This window comes from Rhipicephalus sanguineus, chromosome 3 (genome assembly GCF_013339695.2).
Source record: "Rhipicephalus sanguineus isolate Rsan-2018 chromosome 3, BIME_Rsan_1.4, whole genome shotgun sequence".
Classification (NCBI taxonomy): Eukaryota; Metazoa; Arthropoda; class Arachnida; order Ixodida; family Ixodidae; genus Rhipicephalus; species Rhipicephalus sanguineus.
In genome coordinates, this window is record NC_051178.1 from 143,084,228 (window position 1) to 143,106,018 (window position 21,791).

General features: G+C 45.9%; 2 protein-coding genes across 3 annotated transcripts in view; one reads left to right on the forward strand and one right to left on the reverse strand.

Annotated features, from left to right (window-relative positions):
- The window catches only part of LOC119387336 (ceramide transfer protein), a 608,660-nt gene that overhangs the window by 532,635 nt on the left and 54,234 nt on the right, over positions 1-21,791 (forward strand). The gene's annotated exons all lie outside the window — the stretch shown is intronic.
- On the reverse strand, positions 2,044-12,851 carry LOC119385920 (dual specificity mitogen-activated protein kinase kinase 1-like). Its single transcript, XM_037653284.1, has 6 exons — positions 12,645-12,851; positions 8,572-8,797; positions 7,838-7,984; positions 3,322-3,399; positions 3,094-3,145; positions 2,044-2,138 (listed from the first exon to the last, which is right to left on the reverse strand). The coding sequence occupies exons 1-6, from the start codon at positions 12,737-12,739 to the stop codon at positions 2,044-2,046; spliced, it is 693 nt and encodes a 230-aa protein (XP_037509212.1). The 5' UTR covers positions 12,740-12,851.

A 21,791-nucleotide genomic window follows, 5' to 3' on the forward strand; every position in this document is an offset into this window, starting at 1 on the left:
TACACATTAACATCATTCTGCTCTATTTTTTTCTTAATGAGAGGACAAAATTGCAGAAAATTTGTTAGGAGCAGAAAACACTGTTCTAACCCTGTACCTCTTGCCGACATTACTCAAGCCATGGGAAAGTGTGTACATAAGGCAACACTGTAACCTTATCGTATCTCTGCTTATCCTCGCATTTCTTGGAACGATTCTGGCCCTTCACCCGTCTCAATAGCCTCTCGCTGCAACTTGATAGCACACAGTTCGGATAACCCGCTTGTAGAAGCCTCTGAATTTGTGTAAGAAAGCTACGCTCTATCCCATGTTCACAAGACTTTTGCAGAGCCGATTTTAAGGCGGAGTAAGCTATTCCATTCTTTATCACTTTTGAGTGTCTAGACAAAAACGGAAGCATCGGTTTCCGCGATCTTGGAAGATATTGCCAACAAACGTGGTTCTCCTCAAATGAAAGGCACAAATCTAAAAACTGTAATCTACTATTCTTAATCAGCTCAAGCGTGAACTTCAATCCATTGCCGTATGGACGGAAAACTTTCAGGATATTGGCTGCCCTTCTACTATAGTTAGTGCAAGGAAAAAACACTATGTAGTCATGTACATATTGGAAAACAGATCCAGCCAAATCTTTGAGGTTATCTTGAAGTCCTCGGTCAACTCGGCTTAGGTATACGTCACTTAACACAGGAGCTACTCTCGAGCCGATGCATATACCCGTTTTTTGCACGTACAACCCATCATTCCATTTGACAAAAGTGTTGTTAAGATAAAACATCAACAACTCAAGAAATGCTTCTAAACTCATCCCACAACGCTGCGTAAATTCTAACTCGTCATTCTGTTCCGTAACTGCTTCCTTGACGCTGCGCATAAGCTCACCTTGTTCGAGCGAATAAAAGAGATCTTCGACATCAATACTAATTGCCCTGAAATTTCTTGGGTTGTTGTTAGATAAAAATTTTACTACTTCCTCAGAATTCTTCACTAGGTACGGGTCATTGAGACATAGCGTTGAGAGTGCTTTCTGTAGAAAAGACGATACCTTATACTGCCAAGTTCCTTTTTCTGAAATTATAGACCTAAAAGGAACTTCCGGTTTATGCGTCTTAGCGCTGAAGAACAAATCTAGGTGAAGACATTTCGTCTGCTTCACGCAGACGAAAATCGAATGTTTCACATCTCGCATCGCACTGTTGCACGTGTGGCTGTTCACCATTGTTTTCAGACACGAAGGTCTTGTCATCACACAAATGCAAGATTACTCGAGAGGTGATAGAGGCATTCCACATCAAAAGAATGGGAGACGCATGCGTCAGTCAGCCATCATTGTCATTGACAGAAAAAGAGTTTGATTATCTACTTGGCACATGTACTGTAAAGTGATGCATATGGTAGTAACTAGATTAGCGTTTTCTGCTGTTTGACATGCTTTTTGCGCACGGTTTTTCGTTGTTTTTCTTGTTGTTTTCTTCGATGTTCTTTCCAAATAAATTTTCCAGTTGCGAGTCAGCACTCGTCCTGTGTGCCTGTTTATTCTTCGTCTACGTCTTTTAGCGCTGCTTCTATAATGCATACGTACCAACTAGCCCAACTTTCTATCCTGCTGCAGTCTGGCAGCGGGGACAAACTGGTCGCTTAGAAAGGGACACCGTAGCCCCTCTTAGGAGAACCCGTTCCACCCCGCAGCCAGCTTGCGCTACTCTTCGTTTCCCCGCTCACGGGAGAGGGTACCCTTCCCCCGCGAGTGAATCAGCCCTCGCGGGGAGGAAGGATACTGAAGGTGAATAAAACAGCCGACTGGGCAGGGAGACGACTCTGTCTTGCGCCGCTGACTTGTGGCAACGACCCACGTACGAGATCACCCCCAGGACCCGCGAGCCGAGCATCGACCGAAGGAGTAAGCCCTTTGTTTTCTGCTAGAGTGCACTATCCCTCTACGCGATGTTTACACGTTATTGCTAGTGTAGCAATAAAGTGCTGTTTATTGATCTAGCCTGTTGCCTTATTCGCCCGAACCCGTCGTAGCTGCGATGACTCGCGCTACGGGAAGGGGACGTTGACACGTGCATGGTACGACTGCATGCGGCTGGAACCGGAGCTAGGCTTCTGCACCAGCCATGCATGGGAGCAGACCCCTTCAGGACAAAGAACAAAAAGAGAAAATACTCAGGCCATCACGCATGGCAACATAACTTTAGGGTGGTGCATCACCCTCTTGCCATTCACCCCTTAAGTTCCAGCATGCTCATGGTGACAAAAACAGAGAAATAGTATTTCGCGCTACACCTCCGCTTATACTTGGCAGATTTGAAAAATTATTGCGGCAAAAGATCTGTAAGACAGCAGAGTCCAATAGTAACGACATTCTGGAATAGTTAGAAAGGCACTGCAGGGCTCTTTTAAATTTTGCAACATACAAACTGTGACATCAAAAGCAACACCAAAAGAAACCAAATGCCACAATCCTACAGTGGATACACACATTACCGACAGGCTTCAGTATGCTTTAGCTGCGAGTCTGAAAATTTGTCCCTTGACAGCATGAAAGACATACCCACAGAATATAAATTTGAGCTAGAGATTGCAAGCTAAATGTGACGCAGGTGTAGAAACATTCAATGATCAGCTACATGTTTGTGCAGACCATGTAATTGATACTGGGTGAGCTGTTGATTACATCACTGGAAGAGCTGCTGCCAAGACCCACGTGCAAAATTAAAGCATTTCAGAAATCTTTAGACAGAGGCGGCATAGGCAAGCTGAAACCACTAAATGAATGATTAAAGCACAGTGACGATGAAAGCCACAAGAAGTAATCGCAGGAAATAAAGTAGTTAAGAACATTATCGTTTCACGAAGACATTGTTTTACAATACTATCTGCAAGACAAGTACAACTTGTCATTTGTTTCCGTTAGTATACGTTCAGGGCATCCACATTTCTTCATTCTTAAAAGTTCACTTCACTGCATTTACGTCTTAGCTCCACAAAAACAATTTTAATCCTATAAGCATGCAAATTTAACTCTTATGCTAATGACAAGAAGACAAAAGGAACAGAAGTATAATACAAAAATAGCTATACACATACCACGATGCATTATCTGATGCTTCTCCCTCAAGTAATTGAGTCCTTTCAGTACCTGCAAAAAATATTCGCATGAAGTCTCTTCAGCAAATATACAAAACTGCATGAACTCATGCAAGCAAAGCTCTAGAACTCCCAAAACTTTCACAGCCATTTTTAATTGCAGTTTTTAGAGCAGTGCACAGTTGCATCTAGAAACCTAAGCATCTTGCATGAAAATGTGGTACTCACCGCTATTGTGACCTTTCCCAATATTTTTTCAGGTATGCGGCCTGCCCTTTTTAGCACTAAGTCTAAGGAGCCGCCATCCTGCAATGTTATTAAACACATCAGTTAGTCATCGTGCTTGGCCAGAGCTGACAGTACCATGATACAGTTTGAGGCAATTAGAACTAGAACGCACAGCATAAGCAATGTGTTCATGCAAACGAAGCAACGGACATAAAGAGGTCTGTTTTATTTTGTGCAAAACAAAACGGGAGGCATGCCAGTCGCATAGCGAAACGGCCGTCGACCGATGCACCGGTCGTAAAGCTAAGCCTTAATGCCCGCGTGGCCCACAGCCGGCACAAAGCGACGTCTCTTGCGCGTATCAAAGTGCTCGTTGCACGTTTTGATTACAAACCAACAAAGCGCAGTGGCAAATCACCGTGTATGAAAACTGTGCCACGCCATCACTGACGCGCCATGAGCCACGAATAAAGCACCGAGGGGCCCATTAATTCATTTGGACTGGTTTGAACACTCACGAGCATGAATTACCAGTGCTTTGTGCGTTCTGTCACCTAGGCTCCGCAAATCATGCAACTTTCATGGTGCGCACTAGACGACGAGTCTTTAGTGCTGCTACCATGTCGATCTCTCGCTACCCGCAGACACCCGATGTGTGGATGCAGCGTGCGATGGCTTCGTTAAATGCAAAATGCAATGCGAATTTGCTTGCCTAAATAAATAAATTAGTTGCTAATGGGGGTAAAACGTGAGTGGGTCGCATTCGTGCTGGCCGCTCGCGGAACCCTAAGGTGTTCTTCACGGAAACCCTGGGTTCCGCGGAACCCAGTTTGAGGGCCCATTACCTAGCCAATGTTGGTCAGTTCTCTGCTGTGCCTGTATGAACACGTTGCGAACAGTTGCTAAACTAATACCATTTGAGGTTGTCTACGTAACAGGATCGTTGATTAGTCAACACATGAGAAAATTAAACCTTAAAGGGACACTAAAGAGAAACAATGAATCGGTTTAGATCGATAAATTGTGCTCTGAGAACTCTAATGTCGTTAATTTCGCCATCACAGGTTTATTAATAGAGGAAAAGATCAAGTTTAAAGTTTTATTTTTAAATTTCGCGCCGAAATCTCCCCGCGTGACGTCACGGATTTCAAAGTGTATTTATTGTATTTTGGCGCCATAGGCTCAACAAAAGTACTCTGCCACGTCGTCGATCCGTGGCAGAGGATAAACATCTTTGCGCGTTATTTTGTTTAGTGCACGGTAATCGACGCAGAAACGAACTGTTCCATCTTTCTTTTGCACTAGAACAACTGGGGATGACCAGGGACTCGAGGAAGGGCGTATGATGTTTCGTCGTAGCATGTCTGAGAAGTTTTCCTCGATATAGCGCTCTGCGAGAGACACGCAATATGGGCGCCAGTGAATAATACGGGAGCCTTCAGTCTGAATGCTGTGGGTAGCGGCGGTAGTCATGCTGAGAACGGATGAATTCACGTCAAACAAAGAACGGTGTCGGTTCAATAGCGCGAGCAAATCTTGACTCTGTGCAGGTGTTAAGTCAGGGCTTATGGTTGCCAACAAAGGTGTGGAAGAGGCATTGAGTGGCGGCGAAGTTGACTCTGGTAGTTCTTGGCTCAGAAGGGCAACAATCGCAGCGGGATGAGTGTCGACCGCGCAAGTGACGGTTGATCCACAGGGCAGCAGTAAAGGTTCGGGGGTTTGATTTAAAGCGGTAAGGAAGGCAGACCCGTCAGAGAAGCGAATAAGGCCTGGAATTATCACAATGCCTCGAGACAGGGTATGGCCGTAAGGAAGAATGAGGACATCGCCATCCACAATGTCGTTATAATCAACGCTTGTAATCTCTTCTATAGATGGTCGAAGAACATAATCTGAGCTGGTGACAAGGCGAGTGCGCCCTTCGTGTTCAGGCGAAGAAGAGTCAGTGGCATTCAGATGTATGAGGCGCTGATCAGAAGATATGGAAGCGGACGCAGAAGATAAGAAATCCCACCCCAAAATGAGCTGGTGGGTGCACTCACGAAAAACCACAAACACAATGTGATGACGAATGCCATTTATGCAGACGCGAACCGTACACTGTGCCAATGGACGAATGATAGAGTTGGTCGCAGCACGGAGAGGCGGGTCGCAGTAAGGCGTGGTCACTTTTCGAAGGCGGGAACAAAAATCAGCACGAATAATCGAAACAGCAGCGCCAGTGTCCACGAGAGCCTCGACACGTACACCTTCTACAAACACTACTAACAAGCAGAGGCGACACTGAACGGCGACGTGGAGAAGGTGATCTGCGCCGAGACACGTGTGAATTCACAGCCATATCAGGACAGTAGGGAGGAGAAGGTGAACGATGGTAGGAAGAGCGGTAGGTCGTCCGTTGGAAGCTGGTGGTCGATCGGATACTTGGGCGTTCGTCGGGAACGTAGCCGCGTTGCTCGTCCTGTTGGCGCCTTCGACAAAAGCGGGATATGTGTCCCCGATAGCCACAGTAGTAACATATGGGTCGAGGAGGGCGCGGAGCGGTGTAGTAAGGCTGTGCACGCGCCGGCGGGGACAACGAAGCCACAGGCGCATGGTCTCCTGGTGTAGGCCCAGGGATGGTGGTGGCAGCAGAGAGCGCCGCAACTTCAGCGTACGTTGGCGCCTGGTGAGCGCAGGGGCCATCGGAACACGTCAGACGCGATGCGGCCGCGATCTCTTGCCGAATGATGTCTCGCAAGCCGGTTTGTGCAGAAGGTAGAGTAGTTTCCGGAGCGCAGGAAGAGCAGCGCCCGTGAAGCTCTTCACGAACGATGTCGCGAATCAGCGTACGCAAATCGAGGGTCGCAGGAAGACGAATGTCGGCGGCATCGTAGCATAGGCGAAGAGTCTGGAGTTCCTCGAGTCGCAGGCAAATGGTGATTACAACCTGAGTGGTGACAGGATTTTGCGTAGCAAGTGCGTTGAAAGCGACGGTGTTGATGCCTTTAATAATGTGGTGTATTTGGTCGGTCGAGGACATGGTGGCGTTTACACGCTTGCACAATGCAAGGACATCCTCAATGTACGAGGTGTATGACTCACCGGGTAGCTGAATGCGTTCAGCGAGCTTCTTTTTAGCTGCTTCAGCTCGAACTGTGAGGGCACCGAAAATTTGCTGAAGGTGCTGCGCGAACGTGTCCCAGTCGGGAAGATCTTGTTGATGGTTCCAGTACCAGGTTTTCGCGACGTCAGACAGGTAGAAGGGGACGTTGCGCAACTTCTGTGGGTTGTCCCACCTGTTCAAGTCGCTGACGAGGTCGTAATTTTGGATCCAATCTTCTACATCATCCCCTCGAAGACCAGAGAACACAGGTGGGTCACGCAGACGGTTGGTTATGGGCAGAGCGGGCGGTGGAGGCTGGAGAGGGCCGGCGGTGTCTGACGAGCCAGGATTTTCTTGACCGGGCATGGCAGGTGGTATGGCGCGACGACCCGAGCGAAGCTCCAGCGAGAATGGGCGAGAGGACTTGAGGATCGAAAAGCACCATCCACCACTTATGAGGAACCGCTTTATTCAGCCGTGCTCGAGCTGAAATCACATTGATGATGATATATACAGATGACGAAGATGCACAAGTGATGATGATATGTAAAGAGGAGGAAGAGTCATTCACTTTTCGTGCTCACACACGTTCAGTATGACCTACATCATGCGAGCGTGTGGCTGAGTGCTCTGCAAGGTTGTACACTGGCGCCGATCATGGCATATTTTCGAGTTATCGGGAGAGAGTTTGGCTGTCCCTGCGAGCGCGCATCGCCTCCACTTGCTTTCACCGTCGCCCTCGTTTTTGCCCTGCGGTGATATCAGCTTCGAAAATGATAACTTCGAGGGTGAAAGCAAGCAAGCGGGGGTGATGCGCGCTCGCACGAGCAGCTAAACTCTCCCCGATAACTTGAAAATATGCCATGATTGGTGCCACTGTACACTCAAACCTCGTTATAACGAACATGGATATAACGAATTATCGGTTCTAACGAAGTAAATGAAGAATAGTCTTGTCATAGCTACAGTGTTACAAATAAACGTTTATAACGAAATTTCGGATATAACGAAGTTATTGTAGTGGCAGATGCGACTTTGTTATAATGAGGTTTGAGTGTACATCCTTGCAAAGCGTTTGGCCCCGCGCTCGCATGATGTAGCTCACACTGAGCGCGATAGTACCCCTAACTTGGTATGTTAAGTCTATGGCCCCCTCAGAGGACAATATACTTCATTTTTACCGATTAGGAACTACGTAGTCCCTAGTAGGCGCCGTCAAAACATGTGAAGTCACGGCGAATGGTGCGGAAACTACAAGGTGGCGTCACCACCCACATTTTGTTTTTGCGCATTTTCTCGCTTACTAAGCGTCTTCTCGCAGCAAGCGTGGTGTTTTTGGTATCTTGAAAGAGTACTTTACTAATAGGAGAAAAATCATTTTGCTCTTTAGTGTCCCTTTAACGGTGAAGTCTGATGGGAGCTGCCACTCACCATGTACTCCATGCAGACGTTGATTTCACCATCACTGTAGAAGGCTCCGTAGAAGCCCACTATGTGCGGAGAGTTGCACTCGTGAAGCACCTTCAGCTCTCTTATGATCTGGTTCCGAATGGCAGGTTTGACTTCCAAGTGAATCAGCTGCGCGAGATAGCAACGAATCACCATAAGCAATGAAGACGCAACAGTTTTGTTTGTTAGAAATATCTCTCACACCAAGGCACTTAAATGACTGCATGCATCTTTCAATCAAGCAACAGAAGCCACGAGTGTTTAAAATTTTGCAAACTGACCTGGCCTGTTTTTGCTAGATGCAACCATATAAATCTTAACAGACAATGAAGCCATGATAATAATAACTGTTCGGCTCTTACATCCCAAATCCATGATATGATCATGAGGGACACCGTAGTGGAGGGCTCTGAAAATTTGGACCACCTAGGGTTCTTTAACGTGCACCTAAATGTAAGTACACGAGCCTCTTAGCATTTCACCTCCATCGAAATGTGGCCGCCACAGCAGAGATTAAATCCGCCACCTTCGGGTCAGCAGTTGAGCAGCATAACCACAAGACAGACAACGAAGCCATGCGAGGTGCTACAGTATAGCGAACCATCTAATGTGGTTAACAATATACCAAGGTCATTCTGTACGTCACCAAAACAAAGCTATGCAGATGGCTCTTGCACTCTGTATCCAGAAACAGCATAAAAGTTGAGTGGTCATACCTTCCGGGCCATGATGAAGCCACTGGGTCGATGCAGCACCTTGGTGACAACTCCCCCATTTCCAGCGCCAAGCTCACCAAGGTTCTCAAAGTCATCGCTGGTGAGTTCGCCAACTTTCTGCTTCTGGGACAGGAATGCCTCCAGCCGCTTGCGCTGCTGTTCATCCAAGTCCAAGCCTTCGAGTGTTTTCTGCAAGTCTTCGATGCTCGTGTTCTGTGTCGATTTACTGCAGGAGTGAAAGTTATTTGAGACCGCCGTGTGAGAATGTTGGTCTGCAACTTGTAAAGCGAATTCAAGGGCACTGAAATTCAACACACTTATTGGAACAAGTCAGAATCTCAACGACCTCTGTTAAACCCATATTTACAGTGTTAAAAGGACACTAAAGTGAAACAATGAATCTTTATAGATTAATAAATTGTACACTGAGAACTCTAATGTCATTAATTTCACCATCATAGGTTTATTATTAGAGGAGGAAGTCAAGGTCAAAGCTTCATTCTCAAATTTCGTGCCGAAATCACGTCACGTCACAGATTTGAACATCAGTTGTGCATATTTTAGCGACATTGCCTCAACGAAATTTTCTGAAACATGGTACGCTTAGTCTATGTATGGCCCCCTCAGAGGACAATGCACTTCACTTTTACCGATAAGAAACTATGTAGGAACTAGTTGACACCGTCAAAATCTATGACATTACAGCGTTTGGAGTGGGAACTTTAAGGTGCAGTTGCCACCCACTTTTTTTTGCGTGTTTTCTCGCTTACTAAGTGTCTTCTCTCGATAAGCATGGTGATTTTGGAATTGTGAAAAAGTACTCTACTCATATGAGAAAAATCATTTTTCTCTTTAGTGTCCCTTTAAAAATGTTGCTCTTTCGTACTGATTTCTTGTGGGTGTTTATCACGGTCACCTCAGAAGGATCCTTCGAAGTTTACAATATGCAGGAAGCTGCACATAAGGCACCAACACTCTTAAATGCCTGGTTATGAGTGGAAAATATGACCACGGAAATAAGCAGTGTCAGGCTAATTTTGCAGAAGATCATACATGCAGTCAGTCAAGAACTTTTATTCATCGGTCCTGAGGAGTTTAAGCCGCCGAGGGATCCAGGGGGGACACCCTAGCGACCATCGTTTTTCTAACATTGCTTCAGAAATATGTTAAGTTAACTAAACAATTTCTGCTTATCCTATTAAATGGGAATATGTTCTTCCTGATTTATTAATGTGAAATCTGAACGCAGTTCAGTTGCAACAGTTGGCAAGCCTATATATATATATACTTCCATTTTAGTTTACCCTATCATTTTTGCCATTCAAATAAAACAATTTTGAATTATTTACTGAGGTACACTGTCTGCTGGCTTTTATTTGCAAACAATACCCTGCCTGTATGATGTGCTTTTTCTGTACGTAGCATGCTTTTTTATTTCTAGAAATGACCATTCAGTGATGACAATGCTGTCAATAGAATTCTTTTCATGAGCCAGCGGCTGCAAAGCACATTACAGTGCATGGGAGAATAGTGAAGTGAAAGTAAAGCAGTGACACGAACAGAAATGAAAGTCTGGACAGGAAAGAAGACGACGCTCTGCAGTGTATGTCTACTGTGCACAAGTGACTTTCTTGCACAAATGACACTGTGAAAAACAGTGCTAGTTCTTATCCACGATAATGCATGAGTTGACACTGCTCCAGTTTTGCCCATGATAAGAATATCTTAAACAAGTCCAAGATGCATAAGTTTTATGGCACAGCAAATTACAGTTGAACCCAGATATATCAAATCTGAAGAGTATCACAAGAGAGTTCTATATACAGCCTCGGTGACTCGAAACATAAAATATTTCATATATCCGAATATTTCAAGGGGATTTTACAACTGTTTGATATACATAATCCATTATGTGGGTTCGACTCTATAACATTCTATTACAATGTTTAAGAACTGAAACCTTACGGTAAAAGTGCAAGCCTGTGAATAACTGCTAAAAGGAGCTTCGATAGCTAACCAAGAAAGTTATATAATGATGACAGTGGTGCCTGTAACATGTTGTTCTCCAGCAGGTAAAGTTATTAGTAGTACTGAGTTGGTTTAGGTATAGTAAACCCATACTAATAATAGGTACAGTAAACCCATAGTAAAGCCCTACAGTTCATATGCTAGCTCAATATTTATTGATCAGAGGCGTGAGTTACAGAGGGGGGGGGTGGGGGTAGGGGGGGGGTGAGGTGCTGTGACCTGCCCTCACAAACTCTTTCACAGGAAGTTCTTGATAAAAATATCTCATGCGAGTCATCTCTCTCAATAAAAAGTTCTTAATGTATTGCAACCACCGCAAACTAATATTTGAAGGTACGAGATCAAAAGGTGCCAAGTAGAGCACCAATTATGCAAGATATTGGAGTCAAAGAGCATTGACACCATGGTCGAAAAAGCCAATTATACGTTAACGGACTCATGAGTCTACTCACTCAGGCTCAGATAGAGTTGTGAGTCTGAGTGAGTCCAAGTGAGTAATAAGTTGGTGAGTTTAAGTCCGAGTGAGTTCGGCTGAGAAAAATTTCAGCAAGTCTGAGGCCAAGTGAGTCCGGTTGAGGAAAATTCTCATGAGTCTGAGTCCAAGTGAGCTCTAAGGGAAAAAAATATTTCACGAGTGAATCTGAGTGAGCTCCACATTTTTTGCCGACCTATGCGCACAAGTAATGCACACAAGCCTTAAGCTTCCGCATTCTTGTATTAACGGGTTCTGCAGTTCAAACCTTGTGTGTACAGCCTTTGACAAAAGCACACAGACTAAGCTTTCAGCACGTATGTCTTTGCGCTGTGTGGCGAGATCCCCAAGGCATTACAAACATTCCAGACCTCTGGAAGGCGTGTTCTTTTCATTTCCAATTGTGTTGGAGTGTATGTCATACCAAAGGAACTCCATTAAACTGTAACTTCTCCAGTAAACTACAGTTGCACACAATATTACTTGTTCTGACAGATGTTATGTAGAGTGAAAGTAAGAGATGGCATTAGTTTACGTATTTATATATCGCTAATACGCCCAAAGTGGCATGTGTTAAGCAAGCAGATTGCTCAATCTCGGTAGTGAATTCTGTTAGTAGCCAAAAACGCTGTGCTTCCAACTGCCAACTTCTTACTATGTCGTGTAAGCTAAACCGCGGCTGTTTGCGTTACATATGCCGCACGCAAGAATAGGACAAGAATTTCGTGAACGCACAAGGAAACTAGACAGTCCGAGCTAAAGAAAAAAAAAAGGAAGTGGAGGGGGAGGGGAAGAAACTGTGCCCCTCTGCCCGCGCGCAGCAGCGTAATGTTCGCGAGCGCCTCGCCTTGGCAGTGACCGCCCCCGCAAAAGACGGCAGGCATTCTTCGCGAGACGGCTGCGCGCCTCTTGGGCGTTGCATGCGAACACCGGTCGGTCGGCTTTCGCGGTCGAGATTGCCTCTCGAAAGACCACGCACACTCGGGTAGCAGGTCGGCCCGATCCACACAAAGCACCTCGTCACGACAACTGCCCGTATCTGGTAGATTATTCTTACCGCGCCGCCAGTGACGCGTCAGACACCTCTAGACTTGAACGAAAAACGAGAAAAGACGGGAAAAGTCAGACACGTGCATTAAAGAGGAGCGGCTCAACCACGGCGGCGCAATCGCACACCGACCAAGTTCGCCTACCGACGAACTGATCATAAAAAGTTGATACAGCGAAATCCGAAGAAGCCACTCGCACAATGTGACCTCAGTTCCGAAACTCAAAGTAGAACGTTTCCGGAAAGACCGAAAACGTAGAAATGAATGCAAGTTGCGGCAGCGACGGCGGGCTGTCACCCGGAATGCCTGCCGAAGCGCCACAATACAGCAGAGCGAAGTTGCGGTAAACTGAGCGAGACTGCCGCGCAGCTCTCAACCGCAGCGTACGTAATAGCGGTCGTCCCAATCGTCACGTGAAAAGTGAATATGAAGTAACGCTGGGGAAGCTCAGGTCCTGTCAATTGTTGACGCGAAGAATGGTCACTTTTGAAAGGTCAAGTTGGATTGGCATCGCTTTTACTTACTCGTTTGTCGGATCGCACCCCGAGTGATCTAGCGGCTCAATGGAGCCCGGCGGAAGCTTGAGGTTTAATTTGTTTTTCCCAGGGTTTCGGCTCATGTTAGCCGCTTCCTTCGCGCAGCATACAAGCGTACAAAATGAGAACGCTACGACTCCGCCGTGCTGAGCACCTTCTACAAGTTTGCGGTAGCGCGATGGTAGATGGTAACGATAAAATAAACAAGAAAAAAAGTTATGTATATAACAGTGGCTAGAAGGCGCCACAGTAGCGCTTCTTATGTTGCCAGCCGTTGTCGTAATGACGGCAAACTGCGGTCCAAAAAGATCAGCAATCAAAGAATGAGAACCCTTTGCCTTGGGCACATTTGAAAATAATAGTAAGACAATAGGTTACAACATACATGCTAAATTATCTGTTAGTTTGCCTTTTCGCTAGAATTTTGGATGTGTAGTCGATGGTGTGGTGGCCAAGCTGGCCGGTCTTGAGCCTTCAGAGAGTTGTTTCGGTTGTTTCTCCAAGAAGTAGGTTAACAAAATATGAGATTTTTGAAATGAGAAATGGTAAAGTACATATGTTACTTCCCACTAAGTTGTGTAGGTGTGTCGCTAGAGCGGCTGGAGCCATAGAGTTTCTTACTCGACAATGGGGCTTATTCATCTGTAGTACTACCGTACTACCTCTGCAAAATTGGCTCATCCGAAATCTTTTCACTGTGTCTGCATCAAGGAGGTTAAAATAAAATTTGCTGGAGTGGAGGAGGCGCCCCTCAGCTGAAGCCGCGTGCCGCCATCTTGCCATAGGCAGTAAGCGCGCCTTCCGCAACGCATGCTGCAGCGGCCGCATAGATGTTCTAGCTGTTCTCTGGCGTGGTGGCGTCCGGACGTTGTTGGATACATTGTGTGTTGCGTACGGCTGTATAAATCGAGCGAAAAGGTACTCTGGGATGAAGTTTCAGTTGTAAGCAGAACATTTCGAGCTCGATGAAAACTTCTCTATATGCCGGAACATATGCTGACAGCCCGCAATCTGTCTCTAATTTCACATCTGACGGTCATTCTTTTTTCCTAACCTGTTTCGTAAGGACGCAAATGTTCGAAGCACGTCAGGGCAGGCTGTTTGACGGGAAGTCTGGAAGCCAAAAGACGGCGATCGCATATGTTAGAGGCACTTTTCGCAAAATTGTTTCGACCGGACTAGGCTGCGACCTGGGAGTTCTTTGACTAGCTGTGCTTGACGCATTTGTAAAACACTTGCAAAACCCAGTGATACACATTCTTGTGCTTGTTGATACCACTGGTGCGGAGCGCGAATAGGAAAATAACGCACCGCTTGCTATTCATTGAAATTATATAAATAGGCGAGATTTCGTTATCGGTTGCCCTGTTCGTGCTATAAAAGGGTAGCTCGCAACTACGAGGTTAAGTAACGTCATTTGAGCAATATACAAGGATCTGTTTTTTCTTACATTCGCGCATATTTTCGTTATATTTGTATTTGCTTTATGCAGTGCAGCGATCGAGTAAAACCAGCAGGTCTGAACTGTGCAGTGCTCTTTCCAGCTGCAAATAAAGCGACCTCATTCCGATAGCCCAGGGGTACTCCGGCCGTTAGATGCGTTCAAATTGAAAAAAGTTGAAGATGTGACAGTTGCATCACCTATGCGGCAGCATTACGAAGAAATGCTTATTTTCCAAGAAGAGATAAAACAGCTCAAGATGAAAATTCTGCAGCAGAAAAATTGCACACTAACCAAAAAGAGCGAGGCTCGATCCTCAAGCGATAATAAAGGAGATCAAGGATCAAAAGCTCATGTCTGAGTAGGGCAGGGCGATGTTCACTGCAGCCTTCCCCCATACATACAGCAACCCCTAGGGCACGAAAAGACCAGAAAGGCACGTATTCCATCCGAGCTGCGGGCGTTTGCGTTAACGCTGCACTTCTATTCTCCATCAGCTTACGAGTATGTATACGTACGAAGTTTAATCGCGCACTGTGAGCAGAGCGCTCTATACGAGAACGGTGTACAGAATTCCATCAAAGGAAATGCTGGCTTCACAGATGAGTCACTGTCTCGAAAAAGCTAGCCCAATGCCGCACAAAAACTCTACTGTACTTTGATTGTTGATGACAAATGAGAAAACATGTTGAGATTGTGGGCGACTAAACGGTTAGATATGCGGACTTTGGGACAGGAATACATGATGACAGACTATGCTCGTTGGCTTAAACTTGACTTATGCCACTTGGGCGTTTTTAATTGATTCATTGACAGGGTAAGAGAGAGCGGCTGAGCCTACGAAATAGTATCGAAAAAGCTGTATCTATTGAAATAGTGTCGACTGCAAGGTGAATGCCCTTGAAGCACGTCCATGCAAAGCCAAAACTATTCTTTTTGGAGATTTTGAGCTTGTCTTGAGAAAAGAGATGGCCTTCAAGCCTTGACGAATATATATCCCTCTCGATGAGCATATCGAGTGTGGTGCTTTGGACCCACATTTATAATCCGCTCAAAGAAAGTGGCCGAACTCCATATATGCATAAGACTCCGTCACATGACGAACGAAATAAACAGGAAAATGAATGCCAAGAAGTGAGGTCTGCTCTTAAGAGGATAATTATTAAAAAAAAAACGTGATACAGGCCCTTCGGTGTGCATGCTTGCAAGGAAAACGCCAAAAGAAACAGAATAAAACTGACTGCATTCTTATCTGCGATTTAGCTTCTTATTCTTGACAACTTCTCCCTTAATGTTCGCCATTATAACCATTAAAAACCACGGCGGAAAGACGCGGTCAGCGCGGCGGGCGCACTTCGGCTCCCGTTTCTTGCCTATGGCAAGATGGCCGCCGCGAGCGCGGCGCGGCTTCACTGCGGCCCATTGGTAAGTATAGGCGGCCTCCACTCCAGCAAGTTTTATTTAAACCTCCTTGGTCTGCATAACCCTCAAAAGATAGAAACACGGTCCTAAACTACACATTTGTGTTTTCTCGTTATTGCAACAGTTCATTGCAGTGTTGCATTTTCATACATCCAAATAGAAAACCTCACCGTTTCCCCCGGCTGCTTTTGGAGCGTTTTTTGCCATGGAAATTCATATTTTTTGTCAAAAAAGCACCATCTAAGAGGCCATGGTTTGGGTTATGGTTTTACAGTTTTGGTTTTGTGTTCAGCTACAAAGACGACGTGTGAAGTGCAAACGCAGAAACTATCAGAACCCCTACTTTAAAAAAATTGAGAAACCGTTCCACTCTGAAGGTGGATGACCAGCGAAGCTGTTTAGCACACTACACAGATCAGTGGAGGTCAGTTGTAACCACGTTGTAACCATGGCTGATTACACATCCTGCAACTGGATCCGAAATATCTGTCCAGAAAGTCTCTTTTTAATTTAGCGCATGCTCATTTGAAGTTTTCCATTTGAGCAGCATGCGTCTTTTTTTTTTGTGTGATATTTGTCGTCTTGTCTGGCTTTTAGTGGACCAATGGCGAGGTTTGGCCAATATCTGTGGCACATACGCAATTGCTCGCTAACTAACGGAACGGTCAGATATGACATCGGAACAGCTTCGCTGTAAAAAAAAGCAAGGTAGAATGTCCAGTGTATTTTGGACATCACATATATGCAACATTCAGTGGTTTTATTTTCGAAAAGGCGCGCTATCGTTGAAGCCTAAAATCCGGTCTGCCTCGAAGACACTCATTACTGTGGGTCTGAGACCGCGCGCTTCCAGGGTGAAATTTCCTGAAAAATGCGCGAATGGCATTACTTCGAACACAGTTGTGGCTTCCAAGCACGACTGTACATATAGTTACCTGCCTCACTAAGGCTGAGAGCTCCGGCAGCAACCGTGAGAGCCACGATGACCGCAACTATGCAGCAAGCGGCCATACACGCCGAGTTTCGAATCCTGTAGTCCATGTCGGCTGGACGTGGCCTGGGTGCGAAAACCCTACTGGACGTAGAATGACGTACGGGAATACAATTCAAACGTCTTCCCCACAGAATGTCTAACACACTTCAATGCACTATGATCTTACCTCATTGTCGTTGCTGCAGTAGTTGTCCTCAACAAAGTGTGGTTCAAACCCACTGCGTGGGATTAACCATTACAAAAACGAACCTCAGCATCGCGAGCGCACTTTATTCATTTTCTCCGTTTAAAAACTGCGCTCCTATCCACAAAATGTTCTGTTCTCCACCGAATGAAAAACGAAATTAAAACCAATGCCTGAACACAAACTTTTGTTTTCATGCATTGCTTTCATTCAAGTATCACGCGAATTCCCATCCATTTCAAAGTTATCCTAACTTTCTTCTGCAGCTTTTGCATTGTTTTTTTCACACGAAGTGTTTCACACTTTCTCCCGACATTTATGCAATGCCCTGACATCATGGCACTCTACCGTTTGTGTGAAGCCGAGGAATCAAAACAATAATCAGATGGTTCCGTGACGTCTTTGTCATTAACCAATACTGCAGCCACTGTAAAGTGGCACACGACAGGCCTGCGATAGAACCGAGGAAAAATCTGCTGAGGTGGCTGCATGGAAATAACATCCCACTTATACTGAAGCAGGAGCCATGGCTCTCTAAGGAGCATCAGCAAACTTCACAAAATTGCTCTCCTGTTCCCATCATAGCACCACAGCCTATCAGGCGCTTGAGTAGTCCTGAATGTAACCCTGAACATCAATAGATGCTCATGCTGGCCACAGATGCTTGAATCCGCTACATCAACCAACGACGACAGGCCCCTTGTGTGCGAAAGTGGAAAATTTCGCACACAGGACACAAGGGGCCCGTCGTCTACACTTTCGAAAGTGGGAATTTTCGATCGTCAGCGCGTCTGATAAAAAGATTTGCGTCCATATCAAACACGAACGATGCCTCTCACATACCTGCCAAGTCTCCCGGATTACCCGGGAGACTCCCGGATTTTGAACGTTTCTCCCGGTTGTACGGGTCATAGGAAAATCTCCCGGAAATCCAGTTTTGCCCCGCGCGTCCAGTGCATTGCGCGCCCCGTGCGTCACGGTGACGCGAGGTGGGACGTTTCGCGTACAGATGCGCTACACGCAATTTAAAAATTGATCCTAAATGTCTTATAGGTTATATCAGCCGTTAATATTTCGTATATGATGCGTTTGTGTACACACAAATCTATCCCACAAGTTATCTCGCCTTCAAAATTTTGTGTCACTACTGCTTTAAGTGGAGAGCCCAGCACTTAAAAGGGTAGCCGTTACCGATGTCTGTCGAGATAGCGTGTTCGCCAGCGCTCGCGACCGTCCCCGTCTCAACGGCGCCCCTTATGGTCCCTTGCCCGACGAAATAACTGGTAAGCAAGCGACGACAGGCCTCGCACGCGGAGCTTTGTTATCGCATGTGCCTTCGCGCGACGGTGACGGCCGGGTCGTTTCATCTCTGCTTCAACCGCGTTCGTCCCTAGCGCTAGCGCGCATTTACTCGCACGTGAAACAGACGATGCGTAAGCGATGTTATCGGTTTGGACTCTGTACAGATCAGCGGCGACCGCAAAATCCCGCTGACTGTGTCCATATAATTGCTATCGCAGTACCCCCCCCCCCCCCGCGGTCGGCATACTTCATACCCCCCCCCCCCCCCTCCGTTGAGTAGATCTCCCGGATTCCGTTTCTCCGAACTTGGCAGGTATGCTCTCAAACGAAGAGATAACGGTTTTGAAGCACCCATGAAAAATGACGATTAATCGATTAAAACATTCCACCGAAAGCAATTAATCAATAAAAGGCTACATCGATTAACGATTAAAAATTTTAATCGACCATCCCTATTTTAGAGACATTTCTTTGCTGGTTTAAACAGTCAAGCAAATTTGCTCTACGTTTTCTGCAGTAATTCCTCCCAACTACCCTAGCCAGTGCAGTGTGCACTACCAACTTTCAGGGCAAGAAGTTGCAGTAATTATGGGCACACCAATATTAACAATCACAGCCTATTGCATGTTCACAGCAGGATCAAGACATCGCCCAATGTGGCCAATTCATCCTGTACTGAACAGGAAGATAAGGCTAGGAGGTGTACACGTGTTATCCCTTCATTTGCATCCGTTTCCACAAGGTTTAGGTAATCAATGCATTCTGAGTGATCAATGAAGAACACTGCACATTACTAGGAGGCTTACAATGCTTGAAAAGACAAAAAAAGCTCCCCTGGCCGCATTTTCTTTTATTTATAGTACAGATGTGGAAGGGGCTCAGTCCCTCTGCATCAGCTTCTGGCGTGCCATCTTCTTCTTAGACTGCTTCTTCTTCGGCGCATCTTCTTCAGCAGATGGTGCAGACACAACCTGCTCCTTCTCGCTCAGGATGACCTCAATGTGGCAAGGGCTGCTCATGTATGCTGCAAACAGAACAAGTTCACCATTAAGCTACAGGTTACAAAACGAACTAGAAATACATTATAGGGGTGTCACATATCAAACCACAATGTGATTACAGTGAAACCTCGGTGATACGATCACAGCTCATACGAATTTCGGGGTGATAGGAATTTTTCGTTGGGCCCGGCCAAGGCCCATTGGCCTGCAGTGTAATGGAGTACGGTTGTTGCGAACAGATTTTCACCCAGCGACGTTTGATACGAACGTACGCTAGCGCCCAGGCACGAGGAGGTGCGGCCCGCGCTGTCGCGGAAGACGCGCCAAGCACGTGCGAGCGCGGGAACGCAAGTGTGGGCATGCGCGCCGTACCGCCAAATCGTCAGAATCACGGTGTAAGAAAACACTTTTCTTACAGGCAGAATAAACCTTCAGAGACGAGTCATAGCCTCCGAGATTGTGTGCGCGAATCTTTGAGGCTCTTATGTGCCTACGTGTGCCTTCGCGTTTAGATTACAGAGGACACTACAACGCGTGGACGCGGGCTGCTGTCGTTGTACTGTGTTTACACGTGCCTGCCTCGTATATCAGACATCCTATGAAAGGTGGACGAGGACGGTCTTGACGAAGGAGTCAAGACTGACAATGTCAGCATGCGCGGCCGTTGAGGTTAAACTTGTGCGGGCACGGCCGTAAATCTCCCAAAAAACATCCCCAACACCTCCGCAATAACAAAATCATAACACACGACCGTGGTTAGAACTCCGGTGTCACGCAAAAAAGCATACTAAAATTTGGAAGGGGCTACTGCTGTCGGGGGTCACAACGCACCTGGTTCATTAATTAAATACGCGCCTACGGGTCGTATATTTACGAGTGCTGGAATGATTGCCGACATCTAAAAACTTAACTGACAAGCATTCAGGGTTCTTGCGGACGTTGCTGCGGCCGTGAAAAACAATAAATGAAAATGTACGCCAGCTTCCTTTTGTCGCATGCTAGTTTTCCATGCTTTCTGGTGATACGAATTTCGGATGATACGAATATTTTTGGTGGTCCCATGAGATTCGTATCACCGAGGTTTCACTGTATGAGGCATGTCATAGTGGGAGGACTCCAGATTAACACACATGCACCGACACCCACAAGAAAGAAAAAAAGCGAGGACATTTTATCAAGGAACTTTATCAATGCAGTCACTGGACCATGTTCATCATCACTAGCCATTTCCAAGCCACTGGCTTGCCTTGAAGTGTGTCCTCAGTGTTCCCACTTCCAGAGTGAAGATGTGAGCCTTTTTTGAGTCCATTTCATGGGTCACCAGTAGACTGATCTCGTAATTTGGCCATGTGTGCCACAAGCTCCCTAAAGCATCCAGACTTTGGGAAACACTGTCTGAAAATGCACTGTAGGTGCCCTAAACCAATAATTTTGCAATCTCTTGCCGCAATGGTAACAAGGCGACAGGAAAGTAAACCGTTGCACTACTTTGTCATGAAACTGCCTTCTGCTTGTAAGATGACACACGGGTGCTGCTTTACTCTGGAGACTGTAGATGATGTGCCAATGCTTGCACCTGCACGGCTCCGCTTAGACCTGAGCTTTGTGCGCACCCATTCTTGGTCCTGTTTCAATACTATGTGCAGCTAGTGTCACCATTAGCGGGAAAAGCTTTACGGTTTCCCCAGGAGAAAGTCATATAGTGAAAAAGTACATCTGCGGTACAGTTCACTGTGAAGCCGACATCAGCTTCAGACTGTCGAAAAGGCCTCAGCTCTGCAGTGTGGTTTATCTTGCATGAAAATTAATCCTTTGGCATTAGTAGTAGACAGAGGCTATCGCAAATCTTCACGAAACTGATACCCCACCATTTAGACTACCTAGTGACACATTTCACGGTCGCAAAAGTAGCAATACAGTCAAGCGTGTCCTATGGTGACATGCAGCCTGGAGCACTTGCACTCCAGGGGGCAGCGCAACAGCGCCAACGGTGAATGTTACGACGATAATAAACTTCCCAAACCCCGCAAAATTAAAGTAGAGACCCAAAAAATTGCCTGCTGGCAAGAACACCAAAGACGGTGCATTTTGATGAATGTGTACTCCCACAAAAACTTTGAGAGATATTTTCTATGTGTGTTTTAGGCATTTAGCATTGATTGCGGAAAGGGTAGTGTGGAATGACCGGACAGATTTTGATCCTGTGTTTGTTTTTAAATCAGCGATGTCTTCTTGAGAGAATGACATATATCTCGCTCAGGGCCTTGTTTTTTATCTACATGGTAAGTTTTGCTGCAGTACACAAAGGTGATAATGTTTTCTGTAAATTAAAAAAGAAAAAAGGGAACAAGAACGAGTACTAACAAGTTTTTAATAGTAGTTTTCTCTGTAAAGATCACTACCACCTGGAACTTCCAAGCATATTTTGTTACAATGCTATGCTTTGTGCAAGCGCATTCTGCCATCAGTTTAGTTAACACACAGTAACTATTTCCACAAAGTTTTGTGGCAGCCACACAGTGACAGAGGAGTGGTTGCCATGTCTACAATGGTGCGTTGCGTCATCTGATCTGTAGCACAAGCCATGAAGTGAATACGACCAACGTGCGGGATGTGTTGGACGCTTTCGACAAGATTTGGACGTTTCTCGAAATGCATGATTATGTCGAAATGGAACACTTGCTGCATTACAAAGATCTATGCATTCACTACATGGAAAGCTAACTGAATTTTGGCATAGAAGTTTCATTTCCTCGAGCATTTTCATTTGTTCTTTCCTGCGTTGAATTTG

Coding starts and splice junctions, on each gene's coding strand:
- LOC119385920 (XM_037653284.1), bottom strand. CDS start 12,739: ATGAGCCGAAACCCTGGGAAAAACAAATTAAACCTCAAGCTTCCGCCG. Junction 7,985..8,571: donor GCTTCATCATGGCCCGGAAG/GTATGACCACTC, acceptor TATCTCGCGCAG/CTGATTCACTTGGAAGTCAA. Junction 3,400..7,837: donor ACGTCTGCATGGAGTACATG/GTGAGTGGCAGC, acceptor ATAACATTGCAG/GATGGCGGCTCCTTAGACTT.